General features: G+C 35.7%; 1 protein-coding gene across 1 annotated transcript in view; it reads right to left on the reverse strand.

Annotated features, from left to right (window-relative positions):
• Positions 1-27612, reverse strand: part of LOC121876653 (long-chain fatty acid transport protein 4-like) — an 86831-nt gene that overhangs the window by 24194 nt on the left and 35025 nt on the right. Inside the window, 4 exon segments of the mRNA XM_042381964.1 lie at positions 1452-1595; positions 3616-3733; positions 8398-8472; positions 16873-17074. Coding sequence (XP_042237898.1) covers positions 1452-1595; positions 3616-3733; positions 8398-8472; positions 16873-17074 — 539 coding nt within the window.

Below are 27612 nucleotides of genomic sequence, written 5' to 3' on the forward strand. Positions count from 1 at the left end.
ATCTTAATTTTATGATGGTACATGCACACAATTAATACTTAAGAGAAATAGAGAAATACAGTCGCCAAGTTAATGTCCATTCAAATAATGGACACGACTCCCTCCCCCTCTTCTCACACTACACTCGCTGGCTCTTCCCTTTGAGAAATTTTGGGGGGAAAACCAGGTATAGTAATAAATAATACCTCAAACTAAAGTTAGGATAATATAATTGACATTGCTGGATTCCTTGTAAGACCAGGAATATTTTGAATACAAATGTCATATATTTTGCACAAAAGATAACATATTTACTCAGAATAAACTTTACATCTAAAATTTGTATGTCTAATGCAAAATCTATGATGTTTATATTCAAAATGATCACCAAATTGTAAGAATTCCAGCAATGTAAATTATATTCTGGCCGGGTAATTTGTATGAATTTTATGAGCTAAAACAAATATCTTCAGTTAATAAAAAAAAAAATATTCTTCACACGGTAACAGATGGTCGGTCGGTCCCTCCCTCCCCCCCACCCCCCACCAACCGTCCCACCAGATGTGTGGGAAAACCAGAATATTTACCTTTTTAGTAATAAATAATACCTCAAACTAAAGTTAGGATAATATAATTGACATTGCTGGATTCCTTGAAAGCCCAGGAATATTTTGAATACAAATGTCATATATTTTGCACAAAAAATAACATATTTACTCAGAATAAACTTTATATCTAAAATTTGTATGTCTAATGCAAAATCTATGATGTTTATATTCAAAATGATCACCAAATTGTAAGAATTCCAGCAATGTAAATTATATTCTGGCTGGGTAATTTGTATGAATTTTATGAGCTAAAACAGGCAGTCAGGCAGGGTGGCGGGTGGGGGCGAATCTAAAAATAGCTCTCGAGCCGGACACTCACCGCGTATATGTGGAAAAAACCCTCGTTAAGTGAAAGTTCAGCTCTGGCAAGGCACCGCGTATATGGTAAAACACGCTAAGTGAAACCGCGTTAGGCGGGGTAATACTGTACATGTATTGTAATGTTCTTAATTACAGTATAGCCACCCAGTAATATTGAGGGAAAAGGCCGGCAAGACATTCAGATCAACTTCTTGGTGAAAAGTAAGAGTGACAGGGTGTGTTATGATTTTGAGGGAATAGACATACAGCTGATTCCTGATGTTATGTTGTGTGGAGCATTAGGGATAAACCAAATAAGTCTCTGGGGCCCCGTGCCCGGGTGGGCTATTCCCCTAAAAAAAAAAAAAAAAAGGGAATACCATAGTAGAAAACATTTGTTAAGCAATAACCTTAAATGAATGCTTTGAAGACTGTGTTTGTTCTATGTTCCAGCTACCTTACACCGGAGTAGGAGAAGCATGAAACCAAATTCTATTGAAAAAATTACAACGAAACTAAAAATATTTCATAAGAAAAATTACAGACTCCTAAAGCAACTCATACCTGGCTTACACATGATGCACAACCCATTCTCATCCCGGACAACTTCTCTGGTGTCTTCGTCAACTTTAATGAGGGCCACGGGGTACACGCTAGGGAACAGCACTGACACAAAACCCACAGCTCCAGGTTTGCCATCCGTATTAACTGTTGGGAGATAAAATGATACCTTCATACTAAGATTTACTACAAACAGTATTTAATAAAAAAAATAAAAAAATTAAATAAATAGATAAAAAAAATTATAATTTTACCCAAAGAAAAAATAAATAATCTGTGAAAAATATTTCAGCTAACAAAAAATAATTTAACTAAGAGAGAAAATAACAAATTTTCACCACTCTGCAAGAAAATTAGTTAGGGAGAACACTGAGCCATATTTGAAAACATCATGAGTTGTTGTCTCTCATCAAGTTTCTCATATAAAATAAAAATGACCAATCTCCAAATGCAATTACTTGAATTTTTGCAAAACTACAAGTATATGTTCACCCACAGATTTACCAGCTATTTCTTACTGTAAGGATGTTTTCTCACCCTGTGTATCAGAACCTGTATTGTACACAGGTAGTGTAAAAAAATTTCTCCTCTGGGTACCAAGTTTGAACTCAGGCCACCACAGTCACAGTTGGTAGTCAAGTAGTTTATCCACTGGGCCATGGTGGGCTAAAAAGCTACCCCACATTAACTACTCACTTGAGCTACAAGTAAGTGAATTTTTTTTTACATGTATTTGCTGTATCCAGTGCTGTAATATATATAAGTCACAGAGATCAATCAGCCTCCAGAGAACCAGACCATTTAAAATATTTCATTTTAGTATAATTCCCAGGAAAAGGTAGAGAAATGAGGGCTTGAAACTTGAATTTAAATTGACACTGGTCGATTTTGAAAGCTGCCCACATGAGAATCTTGTATGGTGGCATTTTGTAAAAAAGATGGGCCTAACCACCAAACTAACAGCTAAGGAAGACCTTAAAAAAATATTTTCAAAAAATTTTACCAAAATTAATGACAGAAGCAAGTGTCATAAAAACCCATCCCACAATTAAGTAGTACAGGTACTGTAGTTATACTTAGATATGAAAAGACACGTTGGCAGATGAATCATAAGACACAATAATTAAACGAATCCAAAGACATATAAAATAAAAGTTGAGTATATCATTCTTTGGCCAGATATCCATCCATTCATGAAGACAGAAAATTAATCAATTCAGATTGGCCCAATATTAGAATTGCAAATATAAAGTGAATTTTACACCACATTCTCTACCATTATTTTATTCAACTCTATCACCTGTGTTTATCCTTACCTCCATCACTGCTCCATTTGAAATTTACACTTCCAGAACACAATCCTGTCTTCACTACTAATCCTTCCTTTCCTTACTTTAATACTAAATGTCCTATAAATTTCTGTACACAGTATCTAAATAAGAATAACAATTTCAATTAGACACAAAAGTTAGTCAAACCAGAGCCTCCACTAATTAACAGTCAGGGCAAATCTTAAATTTTTTGATACATGTACTGTAATTGGTCCATGGCCAGTCATGTACATAATCTTGGCTACCAATACTTGCCTAAAGTTGTTCGTAATCCTTTTTCTACTTGCCTAATCATCTGAGCACAAGGTCATTAACCCTGTCAACCACATACTTCACAGTTCCAAACCTCATCCTGACAATCAATCTGAACTATTTCCACTCTCCAAAAAGTAATATAAATCCTCTCATGACACCATTTGCACTTGTTTGTATTCAGCATAAAGGATTCTACAACAATTACCAGTACAGGTATTCAGATAATGTACAGTCCTGCAATGTACAGTACAGTAATGTACAAACAATAAACAATGATGCGCTTTAATTCTGTACAGTAAGCATGAAATGACTTCCTTGTTTGTATATAGTTTACAGTACTATTAAAATACAGGGTGGCACATTAGTCACTTTACCGAGAGCATATAAATACTAAAATACAATTGCTCTCGATTAAGCGATTTATGCAACACCCTGTACATATGAATTAGCTATAAAATAGAAGAATGTTCCATTTCTTATGCAATACTGTACTTTTGCCCAACTTCTCATTATATCTGGAAATAAAACAGTGTAAACTTTCATAACAAATGCTACTTCCAAAAAAATCTAAGAAGACTTACTAATATTAGCATTCCCTTCAGTTGAGCCGTAGAACTCATTAATCCTGGGGATATTAAACCTCGTCTGGAACTCTTTCCATATGTTAGGCCGCAGCCCATTACCAAACATTAAGCGGATCTAGGAAAAGGTAAACATTAAAGGGATAGTATTAACATTCTCAAGTACAGTACAAACAAATCAAATTGGGTTACACCAACTTTTATTCTGAGACAGAATTAATATCTATGAAGAAAACAAAAGTCTTCCCTTATTTTTTCTACTTTCCCAAAGTTCTGTACTTCGTAAGTATTGTAGTGATTAAAAAATATAATAATAATTCAGGTATACCTGATATCTTCAATTTCAGAATCTTAGAACGCTCCATGGGGCTTATCTGTGTATATTTTTTTTTTTTTTTAAGAGAAATGAAAATGTAGCATGGTAAAAACTGACAAATATGGTTGGTCAGTTAAGATGTATAACAGATGAAAGGTTGACACTCATTGAAAAACAAAATACGTATCCAAATGGTTAAAATATTTGCTTAATTTATCCCCACTTTTTAATATAACACATTCAAAATTAAGAAATTATTTGCATTTACTGAATATAAACAAATAAACTAATATGAGGCAGCAAGGAGAGCTGTGAAATGGGTTTTACATAACATGACTCACTAAATTTTAATGCTCAGCAAATTTAACTATCAAAATCAGAAAATTCACACAAGAATCATCAGTTTTAGTTGTAGATTGGGTGACCATTGCAACTCACACATGAATGCTGTTGGAAAATGGGTCCTTTCTCCTCTTTAAGGGTTTTCTTGGATAATATAACATGACAGTACAGTAAAAGTCCAAAAATCCGGATGCCAGAAATCCGGACTTTTCAAAAACTATTTTTTTTTTTTTTTTTAGCTGGCTTTTGTGTGTATGTGCGCATGCGTGAGCGCCACAGCGACAACAAGCGACCTCGTGGTCGCCACTTTAAAACGAGCAATCAAACTGTGACAACATACCGTACAGTATATACTCGTCTATAACCTCCCCTCGTTTATAGGTCGACCCTGATTTTTTGACCAAGAAATTGTTAATTCATGATATTCCTCGTTTATAGTTCGACCCACGTTTTTGAGGGTAATGGAACAACAAAACCTTCAGTAAAAACACTACATCCTATAAACCGAGGCTCGCCGTGCCTGAAACACGAGTGCCGAAGGCAAATTGTTTACCATTTATTATTACGACACTTTACACTGAAACGCGGGTAGTTTCAACAAAAATATTGTATATTTCCATTCAAATATTCATTCAAGTCAATTAGGAGGGAATATTATTGTAATACAGTTTCTTAACTAAACCATTCGAAAAGCGATTACGGTAACATCTTTTGAACGAAAGAAAGCGAAAGTCATTGTTTTCGTCACAATTTGATCCCACTTTCCACTGTAATACGTACGTAATTTCAGCAAAAATATTACATTTCCATGAATGTATTATATCAAGCACAGTATGAATATCATATCATTGTAATATAACAGAAAATTAACCGAAAACTATTAAAAAAACGAGTAACATCTCAAGAACATCGGAAGCTTAGGTAAAGTCTTTTGTTTTCGTCATGTATTTTATCCTATTTTACATTGAAATACATCACGTTTCAGCAAAACTACTATTTATTTCCGAGAATATATTCATTCAGGCGCAGTTTAGGTAAAATTTACGTGTGATGTAATAATTTTTTAACTGAAAACGATTCGAAAAACACGTACCCTCTAGCCCTGTTCAAGGAGAGGACTGGGAGAAGCTGTTTGGTGCTGCAGACGATGAAAAGGAAAATGATTTTGATGGATTTTAATGAAAATATTCAGAAATATAGTATCGTAGTATTTATTCAAGTCAATTAGGATAGAATATTATTGTAATACAACAGTTTTTAACTGAAAACCATACGAAAAGCGATTACGGTAACATCTTTTGAACGAAAGAAAGGGAAAGTCATTGTTTTCGTCACGATTTTTTCCCACTTTCCACTGTAATACGTATGTCATTTCAGCAAAAATATTACATTTCCGTGAATGCATTATATCAAGCACAGTATGAATAGAATACCATTATAATATAACAATATTTTGAGTCCTACTCTTTCCATTTACAGAGTACTGTACAAGCCCATAATAATGGCTCCTAAAGTAGATAAACTTCGTTGTGTGAAGAGAAAGAAGAACACGTTGAAATTGAGTGACAAACTTGAAATAATTAAGAAACTAGAACATGGTGTGAGCAATACTGTTCTAATGGAAACATACGACATTGGAAACTATACAATTTATGATATAAAAATGGCAAAGAATAAAATTCTAGAATTCACAGCTTTTTCATTAAAACTGCTCGTTTTGATAAATGAAGCATGCTATATTTGCTAATGAATAAACTATCAAAATGTACCTGTTCATCTCTTCTTTATTCCTCCTTATCAAAATGTACCTGTTCATCTCTTCTTTATTCCTCCTTAAATTTGAATTTTAAAAGTACTGCCTGAGAATCCGGAAAATCCGAAAATCCGGACCAACCCAATCCCCAAGCAGTCCGGATTTTTGGACTTCTACTGTATATTACAGTATACCCTTCACAAATTCCACTTACTCTAACATTTGTAACATTATCTTATTCTATTTGTATTTTCCTCCTAGTTCAAACTTTTTGTGGTAACTCTTCCTTTACTCTCAGAATTAATATATTGTACAGTACATGCCCTGTCTAGCACTCAGGATAAAGTACAACCTATAGAAGCTTCCCTAAATTTTGACACCCAATCATATCAGAAAAAAAAATAAATAAAATGTACAATATTGTGTGTTTGGGTACCTGTACAGAACTGTACAGCACAGTATCACAAAAAATAACTAAATTGCCATTTCTATAAAGTAGTACCCCGCTTAACGCGGTCAATAAAACCCACAGGGTACCGTGTTAAGTGAAAACCGCGCTAAGTGAACAACAGAACATATGGGATTAATTCCAATAGAAACTGGCCCGATCCCCAAACTCCACTTTTTCCGACACAATACCTATGTTCTAGTAAAAATAACATCTTAATTTTATGATGGTACATGCACACAATTAATACTTAAGAGAAATAGAGAAATACAGTCGCCAAGTTAATGTCCATTCAAATAATGGACTCGACTCCCTCCCCCTCTTCTCACACTACACTGCTGGCTCTTCCCTCTCTGAGAAATTTTTGGGGAAAACCACTAAATTTTAATAAATAATACCTCAAACTAAAGTTAGGATAATACAATTGACATTGCTGGATTCCTTGTAAGACCAGGAATATTTTGAATATAAATGTCATATATTTTGCACAAAAGATAACATATTTACTCAGAGTAAACATTATATCTAAAATTTGTATGTCTAATGCAAAATCTATGATGTTTATATTCAAAATGATCATCATATTGTAAGAATTCCAGCAATGTAAATTATATTCTGGCCGGGTAATTTGTATGAATTTTATGAGCTAAAACAGGCAGTCAGGCAGGGTGGCGGGTGGGGCGAATCTAAAAATAGCTCTCGAGCCGGACACACCGCGCATACGTGGAAAAAACCCGCGTTAAGTGAAAGTTCGGCTCTGGCGAGGCAACGCGTATACGGTAAAACGCGCTAAGCGAAACCGCGTTAAGCGGGGTAATACTGTATACTACAAAGAAATATTAATGTGTTTGACAAATGTTGGTTGATTTTGTAAGATTTCACAAAATAGTCAATCAATTGGGAAATCATGAGTAGGATAATGGCAGACATGAATGGAAACTAAATAACAGCAATATCAAAATGAATATGGAAATTGAGAATTAAACATAAACCACCATTAAATCTGTAGTGCAACTACATATACATTAGAGTTCCAAATTAGGAGTGAAAGCACTTATAATACTTCAAAAGTGGTCTGCTGTAGAAACTAATATCAAATAAATGGTGCTTGAAAACCCAGGCAGTTGAATCTTTATCAACATGTACTGTGCCTAAAACAAAATACAACAGCCCATTTACTGCTACGTGTTAACTTCATCGTCTGATACCAATCATGCACTACTGAAAACTTATTTTCTTTTCTAACACAAACAGATGGCAACTGCAAAACTTCATTGATGTAAAAGCCATGCATAGGTCTTTCAGAATTGGCAAAATGAAATGGTCAGTAAATATTGTCTGAAAAGATTTTGTACCAGGCAGCCTACCTGATTTAAGTGAAAGGAAAAGATGTCCCCGACGTGGATAGATATGTTTCACTTGTCATTACAGAAGTATGGACACAACATGTTTAAGTGCAATGAAAACATTTGTTGAGCAAAGATTGGAAAAATTATCAAGAGTTGGTAATACTCCACCACAAGCCACAATTTGAACACACCAGGAAAATTTATGAACATTAATTATAAATCAGAACATAAATGAATATATCCAGCCTTCCCATACATTTTAAAGCATCTCATTACATCTTAAAGGGGGGAGTTCAAACTAAAATTGAATGTTTTATGTGAATGAGATATTGCTATTCTTTTACTACAAGGATAGCAACAGTGTGTAGGTACATATTTCACTGACAGACAAAAACTTTATAAACTTTAAAATATGTTTTTGAATAACTGAAAAATAAATGACAAATTTGCCACCTGAAATTGAGAAGACTGCATATCAATTGTTACTTTTCTCTGCATCTATACAAACACATGTATAAAACACACATACTTAAATATGATATTCCTTCATACTTAACAAGTTATGGGAGCTAACCTGGTGTCCTTTGTCCTCTGGTTTCTCTGGCATGTTGAGGAGGTAACGGCAGATTTCACCAATGTACTGTGCAGCCTGAAGATTTTATAAGGTTGAAAATATTAACTTATGCATTTTTTTTTAACCTGTACTTAAAATTAATTGCTTAAAAAATTTTAACTTAACTTCTGATATAAAATTAACTCCAAATTTAAGTTTATTACATGATTATATGCAGACAAAAGAATTCCATAAATACTGCAATTTAATACAGTATCAACAAATAAAATTTTAATTATTTTTTTATCTTCATAAATATACTGTAGACAAGTAATCATAGAATTTAAAATTTATTTTTTTTTACAAAAGTTAGAGTGAATAACTTAGTAAAATAAATGATGCAAGATGATAAATAAAACAGAACTGGCCTGAAAATAATTTCTCCTTTTCTGTAGCCCCAAGCTAATTACAAAAATTTTAAATATATTTAGCAGTACTAAAGCAAGGCTTCTCAAGGCAGGGAGCTTTAAAGGTCAATGTATTGTTGCATTTTACCATCAATGAGGATTGTTAAAGCACAAGCAAGTTACTGTCAAAACATGAATATGTTACTATGAAAAAATAAACAAGTTACTGTCAAAACATGAACAAGTTACTTACAGTAATCAACAAGTTATTACTCTTTCAAAAATATATCATGTATATCATGTTAAAGACCCCAATAACTAACAATACAGTGTCAAATAAAACTGATGACAAAATGCTACATTCTGCTACTTTTATGGTTAAAAGCAAAAGACAGAAGCATTCCTAAAAAAGCAAAAGAGAAAAAGAAAGCAAATACATACTCTAATAAAGCAAATAAAACACTACACGGTTATAGAACAAATCATGAAGATAAATGGCAACTCCACATACCAGTACATGAATCTACAAGTTTCGCTATCAACCCAGCATAGCTTTTATATTTCAGCAAGTCTATCATCACCACCCTTCCAGTTCATTGATGACACATCACTCTTCAGTAAGTAAATTTCTTTGGTTAAGAACAAAACTGTTGAATCAAATCTTTTAGTTCAAGAGACCACAAATTTAACAAACAAACAAATTGAAGACACATAATTCTGTTTACACTTTATAAAGGTGAAAATAATTCTTGTGTTCCAGTTCATGAGTGATTCTTTAATAAGAGTTAATTTCTCTAATATGTTTTTTGAGGACTTTCAACACCATTTTGAGTAATAATAGAACTTTACTGCTCCAATCTACAAGGCAAGTAGCTAAAATAAAATACAAAATAACTTATCTACTGTATTTTCTTCTTTTTTAGTAAATGTCATAATTCTTAGGGAATTTACTGTAGTCTCGAATAATATAATATGGGAAACTCCTAGTAATAGGAACCAATTCTCTCTCTCTCTCACACACACACACACTCGCATGCACACAAACAGAGCACTTCTATTTCTCAGGATTTAAAAAAAATGCTCATATCCCTAATATGAAACTCATCCCTTACTTACTCTCATTCAATGACTTAAATAAACACAATTTTTTTAAACACACAGTTAAATTTCAGTGCAAAATTAAAGAAATGCCAGATTTAGGTCCTAAATTTCTCTAATTCTGTCAGTCAAAGGTAATTTTTCAAAAATCATCCACAAAAGTACCTTAATTATCCTCCTAACAATAGAGTACTTGCATACCAATACAAAATTACTTGAAGAGCTTTGCAACATTTCCTTTCATAACAGCAGATGACATCCACAGTGAGTTTATAATCCATCATGTCTTATAATCTTACCCTGGTCATTAAAATGCATAACAGACGTAGTGATTCAGTGCCTCACTATCGGTTCTCTTGGCAGATTCTACGACCTGTATGTTGAAATTGCCATTCAATGTCACCAGCAAATTTAAAAGGAAAAGTTAAGATTAATAGTCTAATTTAAAAATGTTAGCACCAGCAATACTATTCTCAGCTAGATGAGTATTACACAAAAATATACTGTATTAGGTTGAAACACATCTTTGTTCAACTGTCTTAATATTCTTTTAGTCTAACATCATTTTCCAATCTGCTTCTACAGATAATAAAATATTGAGAGAAATTTCAATAATGCACTCTGTAATGTTCAGGGGTATTGGTGTTTAATTACTTCTTTACCGCAATCCAAAACTGTGGTATCTATGCCCTATTGGATAAGGTAAGCATGAACCGTACTTTTGGTTTCAGGTAAAGAAGGGGTTAATAGCGGTTTCTCATACTTTTTTTTCACATATTCTACACATTAAATTGGGATTTAGCTCAAACCAGTCAGTTACAAACAATAAGTGAGTTCCTTAGTATTTCAAAATAATCCATTTCAATATTATTTTTGAACCCCCAATTATTAGTTTTAAGTCATTTAAAAAATAAATTTGATAACCAGATAGAGGAAAAGTAGGTGTTATTAGCAAATCCCCACATTACTGTACTTCAAGTGATAAAAAAAGTTAAAGGCACTACAGGTATTAAGCTTGAAGAAAATCATTATTATGTTATATTACTAGTGACAAATTCTGTGGTGAGAAACTTGATCATGTTGAGAAGATGTGTTAAAAACTTAGTGACAAAAAATAATTATTGTTAACTAATCAGCAAATTTTTCATAAAGCAATTAAAAAATTAGTATGAGTGCTATGCTTTTTCCATGAAGTTTCTAGCTTCTGAAATAAGAATGTATTTCAAGTAAATAATGTGACCAAAGAAAATGTGCAGTGATGCAAGCAAAATATTACAGAAAACCTTTTAACTCACACTGGTTGTGAAAATTACTTAAATGCTAACAAATGAGAACTTAGCATGGTCTAAGAAAAAAAAATACACACAATAAATTTCTCTCAACCATTGCACTTTCCAGCCATACCGTGACTTTATATTTTATGGTTTCCTCCCAATATTTTGAAGCTGAGAACTTGACTCTAATAACTGTAGAACAGGCATAAAGAAGTGCCTGCCCAGATCCGAGCATGCCTCCTGCAGTATGGTACAGCGGAAGGGGGTCGTATATCACATCACTTGGGTTAAGCGCCGTTAAGTAAAACACGCCGGAGGTGAAGAACAGAAACCTATCATGCAGAGAAAGATAATGCATACCTGTTAAAACAAACCTAAAGCATTAAATAGTATACCTGCCAAATGCCACCATCATCACTCTGTTGAGAAAAAAGGGATTCTCCTTAGTTAGAGTCTCTTGTCATGCTGACACAAACTATGTACATGCAAAGTAGCAATAACCCCTGGAACTGGCACGATTCCAGTGGCTATGCATGTAGATGCATGTCAGAGACCTTGACATTCTTGGAGCAAAACCATGACAGTTTGCATCAATTAATTTCCACTTGCCACTTGTAACATATGCAAAAGTTCTGAAGATGAAAAGATACAAGAAATATGAAGAATTTCTAAAAATCCACACCAAGGTAACCGCACAACAGACATACTGACCCACCTCTCGCACACTATTAATATGTATTCTTGCACATACACTGTACACTTGAGCACACACAAAACCCAAACCCTCCCAAAAGAGAAACTTCTTTATATAATATTAAGTATAATAAATTTCTAGTGTTAAAAATAGTACACCTATTCAGCCCTATTACTGCACAACTAAGTACTGATCACTTTCATTCACTGTATAACTCATAAAATAATTTTTAATAAGTATTGTATTGTTATACCGAGTCGTGGAATAAAAATCTACAAGTTTTAGTAAATAAAATAACATAAGTACTCTAATAAAATCTTTTAACATGACCTTTAATTTTTGGAGGGCAATGGTGTGTATCGAACAACATATAGTGTCTAGTTATGTAAAATTCTGGATCAATGAAAGATGGATCCTGATAACCCATTTAATAATAGTCAGTCACAAGTGACTCAAATATGCATCTGCTTAAGCCTATGGACGTGGAGCACAGGGAACCCCAAACTTAGTTGTTGGAATCAATCCAAAGATCAGCTGTATCTCCCATTGAAACCATAACACCTTAACCCATAAGCGAAGGAGTGTGACATAAATTCTGGAATTCAGAGTTTTGAATGCAGCGTGTGAAAAAGTTTATACCTCAAGGGGTCAAGCATGGGGTGTTTACACTCGCCAGTTTCTTAAGTGCCCCCTCTGAGGCATATGTTTTCTCAATCATCCATTTCCAAAACTTCAAGAAATCCCATATTGATGTTGTACAGTATATATATTTGTAATTATGAATGAATGTGTATGTGTTACCATAAGATATATACCTGTATACTTACTTATAGCTGAAATATTCAAGATCCATTGAGAGTGATGTTGAAAGTTTCATTTTACTTTTAGTGAAACTGTCAAATAAGTTGTGTTGGGGTGAGTAATAGAAGCAAAAATCTGTTTTCTGCCCTATAAAAGAGTGGAGGTCAAACTAAGGTAAGAAATGGACTCAAATTTGGTTTCCACATTCTTCTAAATACTGTACCATCTTTTAATCCCCAAGAGTTAAAATGATGTTGGGGAAAAATCGATATTACTGTACAGTATGTTTTTTTTTTTTGGTGCACTGGAGGGTTGATTGGCAAATCACTCTACTACAGTTATCGGGTTAAAATAAATGGTGTTATGGTATTATAAGACCACAGCAGTTATTTACAAGTAACCAGAAATCTTCCTTAATCAGACTGGCTGTTCACCAAGCTATATTGACCACAAGGTGGGAAACACTGCTATCACTTCCCAACCTCTTCTGAATTCCTCTTAATAACCCTAGACCAAGCAAACCAACATGCCCAAAAAATATTGTTTAATGAAAACAGGCAGCAAAATTCTTCTTGACTACAGGTACAGGTCTAGTGACAAGGTGGTTCCTCAAACTGCCACACTAGTTGTACCCTAATTAGGTTGTTACTGAACCTGTGACAAAGTTAAAATGGGTTCCATAGGTATGACTGCTTGTTTGGGACAGCGAGTGTGGATACAGCACACTACATATATGAGGTAATGTGGTCAAGACTGCACTCGACCTCCTTCACTCCAACTCATAGGTTAGGTATACACTTGTAAAATAAAGTAAAAGAAGGTAAACTCCATTCTTATACCAAATAATATACAAGACTATGAATAGAATATATAAACGAGGCCTGGCTCTTTGCTCCTCAAAACAGAAGCATAATTGGCAAAAAATCATGTCTTGACCCAACAAGGTGTGTGGCTGGAGTAAGGTATGTAGTATAGACTGGGTTAGTCTACTGAGGAGTAGGTGGTAAATGGCTGCATTGCTTCATGACTTTTATGGTCTTTTATGTAAGCTGAAGTGCTATGGAATGTATCTTTAGATTAAGCACAGCTGACAAGCTTGGGAATCCCAGGGTTCACAGACTACAGACTAGGCTACAGTGCACACATACAGGAGTTCTGGACATGTGTCAAGCCATAAATAACACTACAGTAAATCATTCAAGTATTTTTGTATGTAATCTTATAAAATAGGAGAGAGAAGAACAGTTTCTCAAAAATAAATAAACAATTCTGAAGATGGCACAGTGACAGATACATCACAAACAATGGACCCTAATTCTTTGTTTTAGTCATTACTACGTGTATTAATTATCATATACGTACTGTACTAAACAAAATACAAAATACATATACTGTACAGGTATCCAGTGTTGTATGCGTCAACGAAAAAAGTGGCGCCACCAGCATCAGTGTAAACGGCCGAGAAATTTGATGCCGTCAGCGTCGGCATAAACGATTTCATAAATTGATGCCGTAGCATCAACACCTATCGTCAACGAGTTTTCAGTGACGTACAAATGCAGCCCCGAAACGCGCAATCTCCTGTGTATGGGAGTAACATATGCAAAATAAAAAAATATTCATTCAATTTTAATAATTTATTATGATTTATATTATATCATTTTAATTATTCATTTGTTCCCCCGCAAGAATACTAGCATCTCACAATGCTTGTCGCTCATTCTGCTGCGCTTGGGCTTGGAGAACATGCACTCCACGGCAGCACTAGAGGGGATGGGGGTGTTGTATTTGATGAACAACTCCCTTATGGCCTTTCAATCAGGATGTTGCAGGAACACAAAGGCTTTAAATTTTCACTCTCAGTAAGGCAACCAAGTCTTGTCCATTGAAAAAGAACACAAATACTTTCCATGACTTATAGAACAAGTAAGATGGCTTGTATGATTCACAAAATGTTCCAGGATTGATTTCATTATCACTTTTTATGGATGTGAAGGGAGATGTTAAGGTACATCAGTGCATTTCATCAAAATTTTATGTATTATATTTAGATATGATCACTAAAATGTGTCAATTATCTGCAAAAATCCAGAGGAGATCAGTCCCTAACCACTGCATCAAGTCTACTGTACAGTCAGACAAGAATGTTGGCTTCTTTCCAAAGGAAGATTTATCTTTCTCTGGGCAAAGATAAATGTCCTTCTACCCATCAGCACCAAAAATAAATGGGTTGATAGCCTTGAAGATATGTGTAGTAACTACTCTCTAATGCCCCCAAGGTATTAAATGATAAACAGTAAACAGAGAAGGATAACAGAAATCTTTTAGAAAACACCAAAATTTCAAGATATAAAAACATCTCTTTCAGTGAAATGAAATGAACAAAAGTATCATTGGCCATCAACTTGGAATTAGCAAAAGAACAGAAGAGATAATTATGTGATATCAACTCAACCAATAATCTGAATGATCTTCCACATTGGAATCTGTGTGAAGGAGGGGGTTGTGTGAGGGAGGGGGTTGTGTGAGGGAGGGGGTTGTGTGAGGGAGGGGGCTGTTTAACTGCAAATTTATACAAGTATACAGTACAGTACTATCTTCACTCCTCTTCTACTTTTGTGTTGGCTGGACTGAGAGAAACAACAATCTCAATGAATCGGAGGTGTAAAAACAGTGGTGGATGCCACAGACTAAGATTAAGTAAAAAAGTAGGAAAATCCACTTTCTCAACTTGCATACACAGTATACAGTAATCCCTTAAAATGCAGGGGTTATGTTCTAGAATTCTCCCGTGGCTGGCAAAGTTGTGGTAGGAAAGGGCGAGCTCTAATGGAAAATAGGGGTTAGGAGAAGTGACCCCTGACTGAAATTCCTTGAGATCAATAATGTACAGTACAGGTTGAAAATAAGTATACTGTACAGGGTGTATGCCATACCTAAAAGAAAGTTTAATACAGTGAACCCTTGAAGATTCCCACCCTGTAAATCTGGATTTTGGAATATTCGGGCAAAAAATTTGGGGGCTCTGGGCTAAGAAGCCTCTCTAACAAGCATTCCCTAAACAGGGTGAAGGTAGTTTTAGGCTTGAAGTTTTTAGCTTATAAAATGACACAGACTAAACTTAGCAGAATATAACTTGCATTGCTGGAATCCTTGCATGATAGTGAATTATTTGAGTATAAACATAACATAGTTTGCACAAGAGATAAAAATTTTAGTCCTTTAGTGAAGTACATTTGAGTACAAAGTGAGTACAGTAATATGTTGCTCAAAATTTTGGCTTTTTCACAGGAAAAAGTCTGTATAACTAACCCCAGGGGTCAGGATAATATGTACTGTATTTTTGGTGTTTTTTATATAATTATTTATTGTTTTTATACATTTAGCACATTCACCGGAAGATCCGGACATACGGCTTTTTCGGACAGGTGGCCCCCACCCCTTTTAGTCCGGATCTTCGAGGGTTACCTGTATATTGTATAAAATATAATACTGTACATTGTGCAGATTTTAAAACCCCTTAAAAAAATAAATGGAGCAGTCCCTCCAGATACCGAGTGCCTTACCTCAACACTCTCCCTGACAACGCTGTTCCCCCTAGCAATGTAAATATCTCTCCCTCCCCACCTTCTTCTATTAACTAAACTGCAGACAAGCAAATGCCTTTGCCAATATCTATGCCAAAACATGAGGAAGCACATTAACCAACAAGAATTGTTTCACAACACCAGCAAGAGTGAAAGAAAATGGATTGAATTCACTATGTGGACATGCATCTGTTCATTGTTAGTAAAATATTCAGCATCATTCAATCCAATCAGTTTTGGTGTACCTCATAAAACCTGATTAAAAATTTTCTGAGAAATATATCCAAACAAATTACAAATAGATTTTCACAAACAGGAAATAAAATCTATATTTTAGTAGTTTTGCAAAATGATGATTTGAAAAAGAATTTCAATCTATTCTCATTTCCTTGATGTATTTTCACACTAAATCTTGAATTATGAGGATTTTAGAGAGAATTGGTGAATATTAATTAGACTTGTTTACCTCATCCCATGCACATACATAAACCTTTGGTGATTGTATTACCAGAACACCAGTAAACAGTTTAGATATACAGTACTAGATGAAGAAATTTTACCCATCACCTGAACTTCGCTCTAAATATCGGATTGTGCACAAAATAATAATAATAATAATAAAAAAAAAATCTTACCGTACATTTGTACTTCACACAATCAGACCAGAATTGTGTGACAGAGAATTTCCGTTTTATGACAGTGGCACCGCCCGTAAAAAGAGTGTGGCCTAATCCTATGATTCCCCCTGTAGTGTGGTATAAGGGTAGTGGACCATAGAGAATATCAGATGAAGTTCCACCAACTAATGTGCTGAAACCTGCTCCTGCAAAGTATGCCCTGCCAACCACAAGGGAAAACAATAGTAAAAATTATATGTGAATTGAGACACTTAGCATACTAGCTGCTGGTACAAGGAAACAGAGTTGAAGTGTAAGCTCCCAGTTTGTGACCATGGGGATGAAACACATGATCCATGAGATCACCTACCAGAATATCACCATATTGGGTCTGCCTTCTTTCAGGGTTTATCTGTATTCTACAAAGGTACAGTGAGCAACTAAACTATCTTCCCAGTTTTATCTGAGGATTTTTTAAAGCTGGCAGAGTATAATCATAGATTTACCTCGATGACATATGAACAGTTAGTACTGTATGAGTGATTGGTTAGCATGATTCATCTATATGGACACATATCATATCATAGTTTGAAACTTCCCTTAGTGGTTTATGTGAAAAATTATATATTTCACAGTAGATTACCACATTTCTCAGTGTAATTAAATTATGCACTTAAAAATGACCTGTGCCCGGGTGGGCTAATGCCCGTAAAAAAATAAATAAAATAAATAAATAAAAAATAAATAAAATAATACAAATAGTAACAAAATATATATATACAGTTGGGTCTCACATTACGCGGTTAATGTAACCCAGAGGGTACCGCGGAAAGTGAGGAACGCGTAAAGTGAACAACATAACATATGGGATTAATTGAAATGGAGTCCAGGCCGATCCCCAAACTCCACTTTTTGACGACACATAACTATGTTGCAGTAAAAATTTTATCTTAACTTTATGATGGTATGAAAAAACAAGTAATATAGAAGAGGTTAGGTTAGGAAAGATAAAGGTTAACATAGGAAAAATAAAGGTAAGGTTAGAAAACTAAAAATTATGTGGAACACTTACGGTAGTAGAAGAGATGGGTCTGCATACGGGGATGGAGGCTGGTTCCGAGGCGGAGGGGGGCAGATTACTGGCCCTCAGGTGAATCACCATTACTAGGTGAATCATCATCACTGTCAATTACAGTTGTCAGGGCTTCCCTGACAAATCCCTCAAAGTCAACTTCACTGTCACTATCACTGGCTGTGGTGGGTTGCGGGTGAAGAAATCTGTTATGCTTTGCTGACGGCTGGCGTTGATGTTGTCGTGATACACCTTGATGTACGGCTCCATAGCCTGCACCAGCCGGTTATGGAAGACTTCATAGCGGTCATCGTCATTGTCGCGGGAAAGGAAGGACTTCATCTTCTCTGCACACTCCATGGCACCCTTAATATCACTATGACTTAAATTGTGTTCTTCGGAGACTGCCGCACCTTCTTCCTCCTCTTCACTGACGTGTTCTTCTTCCAACATCTCGTCGGCAGTCACTTCAGGATTTCTGATCACCTCCAGGATGTCGTCGTTGGTGGTCTCGGAGAAGCCTGGAACTGTAACAGTCTGCGCAGCTTCTCTGGCAAGGTCCACTGCTACTGCAACATTCTGAACCTCACCAGTCACAGATTGACTCCTCCTCTCACCTGGTATTCCATGCAACACATGTCTCCATGCGTGACGAATTGTAGCAATAGACAGCTGATCCCATGACTCCACCAAGATGTCCACAGCTTTCTTGATGTTAAATACTCTCCAGAATTGTTTGAAGAGTATTTTTTGCTGTTCTAACTGTTGTTCCTCATCTTCGTCGCTCTTGCTATCGGTGGTGGTGTCACTCAGGTTACGCAACTCTTCCCTGGTGTTGGTGTAGTCGTTCAGGAGCTGGAATTTTTTTGTTGAGAATGCAGCTTTCACATTGCAAATCAACTCCTGGTCCATGGGCTGGATTAAAGACGTAGTGTTGGGAGGAAGGAAGACCACTTTTACGTTGGGGTGACGATCTAACAGTAGGGGCGAGTGTCCTGGTGCGTTGTCCAGCAGCAACAAAATATTAAATGGGACATTCTGTTGCTCACAGAATTTCTTTACATCAGGAACAAAACAGTCATCAAACCAGGAGAGGGACAGTGTAGAGAACATCCATGCCTTACGTGCTGTCAGCCAGTGGACATTTAGCTTGGTCATGTCCATGCTCTTGTAGGCGTGCGGCTTGCGGGCTGTGTGGATCACCGATAACTTGAGCTTACAGGTACCGGAGGCATTGGTGGTAAACAGGACGGTGATGCGCTCCTTCTGCATTTTCCGGCCCCGAATCCTGCTGGCATTCTTCACAACGAAGGACTTGGAAGGTAGTTTTTTCCAGAAAAGACCAGATTCGTCCATGTTAAACACATGGTCGTCACTGTACTGTCCTTCCTCCATAATCTCACGTAAAAACGGAGGAAATTCCCGAGCCGCAGCACGATCAGCACTCGCTTCTTCACCACCAATGTTTATATTGGTGATCTTGTTCCGGATCTTAAACCTCTGTAACCACCCAGAGGAAGCAGTAAAGGGTTTGGGCTCTGAAGTTCCCATCTTTCGTGCCACTGCCATGTACAGTTCACGTGCGTAGTCCTTCACAGAGCGCGTGTCGACCGCCATGTTCCGTCGCGCCTGACGCACCAAGTACCTCACAAGTAATTTTTCTGTCTTGAGAAGCACCTGGTTGTGAAAATACTTGATCATAGAAGCACCTGTAGACTTTGTGATCTTCATGTGCTCCTTTATCTTGGCTGAATCCTTCTTTATAGTCCGGATCGTAGATTCGTTCACGCCATGCTGGCGCGCCAAATCAACCTGCCTTGTTCCTTTCTCCAACTCTTGGATGATGCTATACTTCACCTCGTAGCTTAAGGAACGTCGTGTCTTCTTTGGTTTAGTGCCGCTGGGTCCAGGTAAGGAAAGGTTTTTCTCTGGGGGTGGTGGTCCGGCGGAAGCCATTTTCTGGGTTTTGTCAGATCTTGGCGTTCTGAGTAGCCTGGAGGATGAAACTGCATGGATGGCGTCGTCTCTCCTCCTCCCTCCCGGGTGGACCGTCATAATACTTTTAAGCCAATTACAGCCTTGTAGAGGTAGGGATGCCCAATAATCTGGGTCTGATCGTCATATAGCGTCGAGTGAATACTTATAACAAAAGACACACACACTGCGCAACGCACGGCGCGCTTAGCCGGAGGAGGAAGGCAGGCAGGCGGGCAGGTGGGTGGTAGCGGCGTGGGGAGCCGTCTAAAAATAAGCGTCGCGCGCGGACTTCAGCGTAAGCTGTTCACCGGCCGCGTAATGTGAGCATGTAAGGTTCTGGCAAGGCACCGCGTTAACGGTGAACGCGGAATGCGGGACCGCCGTAATGTGAGGGTTGACTGTATATATATATATATATATATATATATCTTGATAAAATCACACGGGAAAATGGAAACAACAGTACCTTAGCTTCGTCTTTATTCAAGACATCTTCAGAGGCAACTAGATTACATGGACAGAGAGCTTAAATATACAGGGTGACCTAAAAACATGAGGTCAGGTCATAATGATGACATCCACTAATCCCCACACCAACACAACCGTGAGGAGCTTAAGAGAAGGGTGGTGGCGTGACTAGACAGGTCAGGTCAGAAAAAGGACCCACAAAATAACTGTCATACATCAAGATCAAAGGTTTTTCAAAGCAGTTTTAACCGGGCCACTGACAAATAAATTTATGTAACATATTATCAGTTTTGAACTGACCATCATTTGTCAGTGGCCCAGGTTAAACTTTCTATTTTCATTGTGGATTTACATGATATATATATATATATATATATATATATATATATATATATATATATATATATATATATATATATATATATATATATATATATATATATATATATATATATATATATATATATATATATATATATATATATATATATATATATATATATATATATATATATATATATTCAAAAGTTTCCCAGTGAGAGTTGAAAGGCTTGAGTATTTTGCAGTACAGCACATTCATCCAGAGCTGGGAAGATACTTTTGACACTCACTAAACACAGCCCAATCAGATCAATACAACTGCTGTAAACACCCACTCACCTGATCAAGCCATTGTCTTGAAGCAAGCAAGCTCTAGCCCCTGTCTGGTGGTTGCTTTGAGAGACAGGGAGTCAACACATGCCAGAATAAACTCTCAACTACTGTAGTTCACTGAACTAAATACTGTACCTCATTTATAACTAATGACATGAACATCAAACCTCAAATTTTTATACGAACAAGCCTCGAGTTCATGAAATAAATTAAATGATATTGGCAATAACCTGAGATACTGTATAGTCTTTTCCATAAGTGGATAAGATTCATGAGTATTGATACAGGTAACAAAAACTTTGAACAAAACCTTTCATTAAGGCATTCACCAGTCACCACCCAGAAAAGCAACATTTAAAAGATTGTATAGTACAGTAGGGTCAGGATATAGAGCGATTTTTATAACGATTTTTCTTTATATCACGACTACCAATATTATCAAAATTTTCCAACATATAGCAATAAATCTATTTATTTCGTGAGGGAAATCGGGCTGGATGTATTTCAAATTTGCCGCCATGGCAAACAAATGTGCTATTTGCTCACCAGAGGCGCCACTGTGGCTGCTCACTCGAGCATTCACGCTCGCACGCACAGTCTTTCTGAGTGAGTGATGAGAAGGCAGCTGACTGCTGCAGATTAAAACTTCTAACATGAGTGTAAATGGGTTACTAGTGACGTGAAAAGTGAAGTGAAGAGAATGGAAAGTTTAATGGAAAAGATTTAATACTGTAACTAATATTTTTGGTTTGTTCATTTATGTAGGTGTGGGATTGTCAAGTGAGGGTGGCAGTGTGGCGTCAGCTGCCGAGTCTGGTGTTCCTTGATATTGAAACAGTCTGGTGTTCCCGACTCTAGTGTTCATTGGTGCTTTAGTTAGTAAGAAAATAAACTCATTAAGTCAAGATTAGTCACTTTTATTGGCCTCCAGATCCTAAACCTATTTTGCCCATTGATTACATGTAATTATATATCACAATTTAGTATATGGCGAACATCGTTGGACCCTATCTCGCGATATAACCCAACCCTACTGTACAGCATATACCATGGGAAGACATGGGCAAGTATATATAGGAATTTCTACTTGTTTTCTTTGACTTTTCCTGTTGCTGTCTACACATGTTTTCCACCACTCACCCTAATTATTTCCTCCTCCTTTTTATGTTTATCCCATTATTCACTTCACAGAAAAGAAAGAGACGTACAGCCAAATGGCAGTATACAGGTACAGTAATTCTAGTTCTGAGACCTTAAAATGAATACTGTACAGTACTTGCAAGACAAAAATCTTCATTAAGTGTCTAAATCTAGTATATATAAATTAAGTAGATATAACAAACCATTTATGAACTTACAGCAGTACCATACTTCTTATATACTGTATAGTAATTTTAAACTTCTGCCCCCAATAAAGAGTAGAGTCCATGGTAAAGATCCCCTTACAATGTTACAACCAACAGCTGCTGTGCCATCTTCATTTAAAAATGTAATATACTGTATATGTACTGTATATTGTATAGGGGGTATTCAACATAATGACAGAGATATCTACCTCATGAACTTTGATGTAATAATACTTTTTATTTTGCTAACCTGAAATAATAAGGTTTCCAATTTAAAGCAAGTTGTTTCACACACAACATATTCCACTTGCTTTAAAACATACTGTATTAATAATCCATATAAATTTTTCTACTCATAACTTACTTATCATTTACTTCCTTCATTCATTCTTTTAGTCAATATTCTAACCTTCTATTACACTACAAAATTTTCTTTTCAAAACTATTTTATGTTAACTCTGTAAAACTCTATGCTGTACTGTATTTCTAAAAGTAAAAAAAAAGTTCCTCGAGCACCCACACATTGTAATCACATTCCGTAATAAAAATATTTATAATCAAACCAAGAGACTTTAAGCATCATTTAGAACCTATTTACTGCCTTTGAAGATGGATGATAATTGCAAAATAATCTTTAAACATTTTTATCATCATCACATATCTGAGCAAACGTTAACATCCACCTACAAAGCAAGTGAAATAAAGCAAAAACAATAAATTATTGATTAGGTTCAACACAAAAGGAATACCTACTTTTTGGGTGCACTATAAAAATTTCAGTCATTATTTGCATGACCCAATAGGTGAAGTAACATAGGCTAAAACGAAGTGGAGATAAGAAAACAAGTAACAATATTCTGTTTTAATTAAGAGTATGAATGAGCAGATCACAATATTTACACTACCAATATAGCTTTTATAGACCTTACATTAATCTTAGTTCTCTTTGTTTCTCATCACTTCCTGTTCTCCCATAAAGTTTCCCTTCTGATGTTACTTCACCTAAAAGAGCATATATTATTCTTTTATAGTAGCTGACATGAAATTTTGAGTGCAAACAAAATAAACTTAATTTTATTCTGCTTTTGCTAAACCATCATGCAAATTTAATTGCCAATTTTTCTTAGAAATGGTGTTGTTTTGCACAATAAAATATATAGAGAGGTTATGTGACCAAGTGTGACAGTGACAGTTACAATTTCACATTAAGTCGTAGATGTAGTTTACCTGTTATATTGTGCAAGAAACAGTGTGCTTATAGTAAATGTGAAAGTCAGTCTGCAATACATATATAGAACTGAAAAACATTTTCCAACATCTCAGCTCTTCATATGGTTCACACCATAGTTTCTTCATTACCCATTCACAACACAAGCAGCTTAAACAACCACATGGGACATTGGGGGAATCTGCTATGATGCAGAAAGCATGAATTACAGCCATATATTCCACACAATACATAAAATACCAAATAGGTGCTCTACTGTACAAGGTTCGGTTCTTACTACACCACAAATAACCATGTCTTAACCCTCTTATGGACAGGCCTGGCTGGCTGCTTACCGTGCAACCAAACTTTGAACAATCTATCCAATAGGTCGAGACTGAAAATTTGCGTTTAAGGACCACCGTGATCCCAGATAAGATGGCTTGACCACATCCTAAAATACCCGAAGCCAAGTGGTAAAGGGGTAGAGGTGAGTAGATCACATCATTGGCCCTCAGGTCCATCATGAAAGTGGCAGCTGTCACCGCCAACACTCCCCTGAGTTCCCCAAAATTGATAAAGAATTCTATGAAGAGAAGTATCAATCAAAAGGAAATTAAATAAAAATATTACTGCAATAGCATTAGCTGTTTTAAATGAATTACTTTATGCAATACAATAATACATTAAAAAGATATTAAATCTATGAAACACTGCATAAGCTTTTAAAAAAAATGCATTAAAGTGAAAAGGGAACAAACAGCCATACAAGGAAATCAAAAGGATGCCTTATACTATACAATATATATATATATATATATATATATATATATATATATATATATATATATATATATATATATATATATATATATATATATATATATATATATATATATATATATATATATATATATATATATATACACAGTGGGGTATGCTATAACGAATCTAATTGGTTCTAGAACCTTGTTCGTTATAGCATTCGTTCGTTATAGGATTAATCCGTTCCAGGCCCCCAAATACAACCACTTAACACTGAAAAATATAATATAAAATTGTAAAAATTGTAAAAAAGTGCATAAATATGCATCTAAACCCCTGAAATAAAGAATATCATTAATACTTGTAATACAAAAACAATAAATTAGTAAAAAAAAAAAAAAAAATTTTTTTAAATGTTTGTTGTAGGAGTTTCGTTCGTTATAGCATTCTCAATTTTATAGGTAAAACCGTTCGTTATATGAATATTCGTTCTCAATTTTATAGGTAAAACCGTTAGTTATAGGAATATTAGTAGAATCCATTAGATTTATAGCATACCCCACTGTGTGTGTGTATATATATATATATATATATATATATATATATATATATATATATATATATATATATATATATATATATATATATATATATATATATATATATATATATATATATATATATATATATAGTTCTGCTATAAGTAATTGTGTTCTTGTAAAATATCGTGTTATAGAAAATGCATAATAGAAATAACAGGGCTTATGGAAAATAGGGTTAGGCCTAATACGCTGATAGCATGAAGTCTAAATAAATGTTACATTCATATCTAATAATGAAATCATACAGTAAATGTTACACTTTACCTTGAAAAAATATGAATTTAACTTGATGGGGGAGAAGGTTAATGTTGAGGTTGAGGAGTCATGCAGACAGGATTTGACAATTGTCATCGTCATCATCATCAGTATCATCATCAGGTGCAGTTTTGGTTGCATGGGAGGGAAGAAAAAAACGTCTAATTCCAGAAGTGGATGGCTGTGGTTCAGTGTCTTCAGTCTGCTTCTTGGGGGTTGACTTAAAAAAGACGTCTAATGTTTGCTGTTTTGCCGTCTTTCTTCTTTCACAAAGAAGCTGTTCATAAGGTGCCAAAAAAGATTTAACACCACGAACTGCAATCCTGCTCCTTTCTGCATTGTAGTCATTGTCTTCCAAGCGCTGCAACTGCGTATCAACTTCCCTCAGGATAGAAGATAAAACAGAAGTGGGAAGCTCTCGTGGTTTTGCATCCTGGACTTCTTCATCTTCGGCATCTTCTATTTTCCCAGAATCAACAAGTTGTTGTAGATCTTCTGTAGAGAGGTCTTCACAGTGGGACTCGAGCAGTTCTTCAACATCAGCGCTTTCCACTTCAGCAAAGCCAACTTGCTTTGCAAGAGAAACACAATTTTCTGTAATTTTTGGGAGCTCCTCTGATGCATCAAAGCCTGTAAAATCATGAATTAAATCTGGGAGAAGCTTCCGCCAAACTCCACTCAAGCAGTCCTTACTTACTTCACCCCAGGCCTCCACAATGATGTCAATTGCATGCTTGATGTTGAATTTTTTCCAAAACTGAAGAACACTGGCCTTATCATTTCCTTCCTCAGTAGCTTCAATAAGTTTCTTAAATGTACGCCTCAAATAATAGGCTTTGAAGGCTGCTATTACTCCTTGGTCCATTGGTTGAAGGAGAGATGTTGTATTTGGAGGTAGAAAGAGCACTTTGATATTGTCAGAAAGCTCAGCAACAGTGGGAGGGTGGCTTGGCGCATTATCTAAAATGAGGAGAATCTTAAAATCTATATTCTTCTTCTTGCAATATTTTTTAAACACATTTTCAAAAACATCCACAAGAAGGTCAGAAAAAATTTGTCCCGTCATCCAACCTTTTTTGCTTGACCTAAAGTGAATACCTAGAGTAGACTTTATGTAACCCTTTAAAGCTCGCGGGTTGACAGAGTGATACACCAACACAGGCTTAAGCTTTAAGTCTCCACTAGCATTTGCACCCAACAACACTGTCACACGGTCCTTCGCAGCCTTAAAGCCTGGAGCATGTGCTTCATTCTTGGAAATGTAAGTTCTTGTTGGCATGCGCTTCCAGTATAAACCTGTTTCATCCAAATTAAAAATTTGGTCTAAGGTGTAGCCTTCTTCCTGAATCAATTTCTTTACAGTGGGAGGAAATGCCCGGGCACTTGCTTTGTCGGCACTTGCGGCTTCACCACATAACTTTACATTATGAAAAGCATAGCGGGTCTTAAAACCAGAAAACCATCCACTAGCACTAAAGGCAACCACATCATCAGGATTTTCAGCTTTTTTCTTTAGGTCCTCATATATTGACAAGGCTTTCTCTTTAATGGTGAGGAAGCTGGTCCCAGATCGCTTTTTCGTTTGATCTTCTATCCAAACACTTAGAAGCCATTCCATCTCCTCAAGTTCCTTTGGCCGTGATCTTACACTTTTGCTAGCTCCCTTGGTTTTTCCAGCAACACAGCTTGCTTTAATCTTTTCTGCATTGGCTCTAATGGTACGCAAAGTAGACTCCTTTATTCCCGTTGCACGCACAATATCACATGTTCTTTCCTTATTTTCAAAACGCTTGACAACATCAAGCTTGCCTTCAAGTGTTATAGCCTTTCTTTTACGATCACCACCAGAAATGCGATCACCAGAATGCTTCCCGGAGATATTCTTCTTTTCCATAGTCACAAAATTGGGGAAACAGTAAATCAGAAAGCACTGAGGACGCTTAAAAATTTCTCACGTCTAGCAAAGTGAACGTGTGGAGTAAAGAGAGCGCAGGTCTAAAACGCTACGTATTTTGTTTTTCTCTCTTAGTTAAAATTTTACATTTTACATATACTGTACAGGTATACTGTATACATAAATATTACATAAATTATTTCTGCAATTGTTCACAAACAAAACACATAAATCAATTGAACATGTGATGTCAAACGTGAACTGTAAACACTGCATAACCCCGCGCCAAGCCACAGCACTGTACATACTGTACAGTACACTTTAAACGCTACGTATTTAGTTTTTCTTTTATTTAAATTTTTACAATTTACATATATATATATACCTGTATAAGTAAATTGTAATTTACATATTATTCATATTATGCTAGAGCGCCCACAAAACATGAGAAACGTTTGAGTCCCCCAGTAGAGATGTCCGTTCTCTATCCACTCCAGGATGTCCGTTTTCTTTTTGTG

This window comes from Homarus americanus, unplaced genomic scaffold (genome assembly GCF_018991925.1).
Source record: "Homarus americanus isolate GMGI-L3 unplaced genomic scaffold, GMGI_Hamer_2.0 scaffold28, whole genome shotgun sequence".
Classification (NCBI taxonomy): Eukaryota; Metazoa; Arthropoda; class Malacostraca; order Decapoda; family Nephropidae; genus Homarus; species Homarus americanus.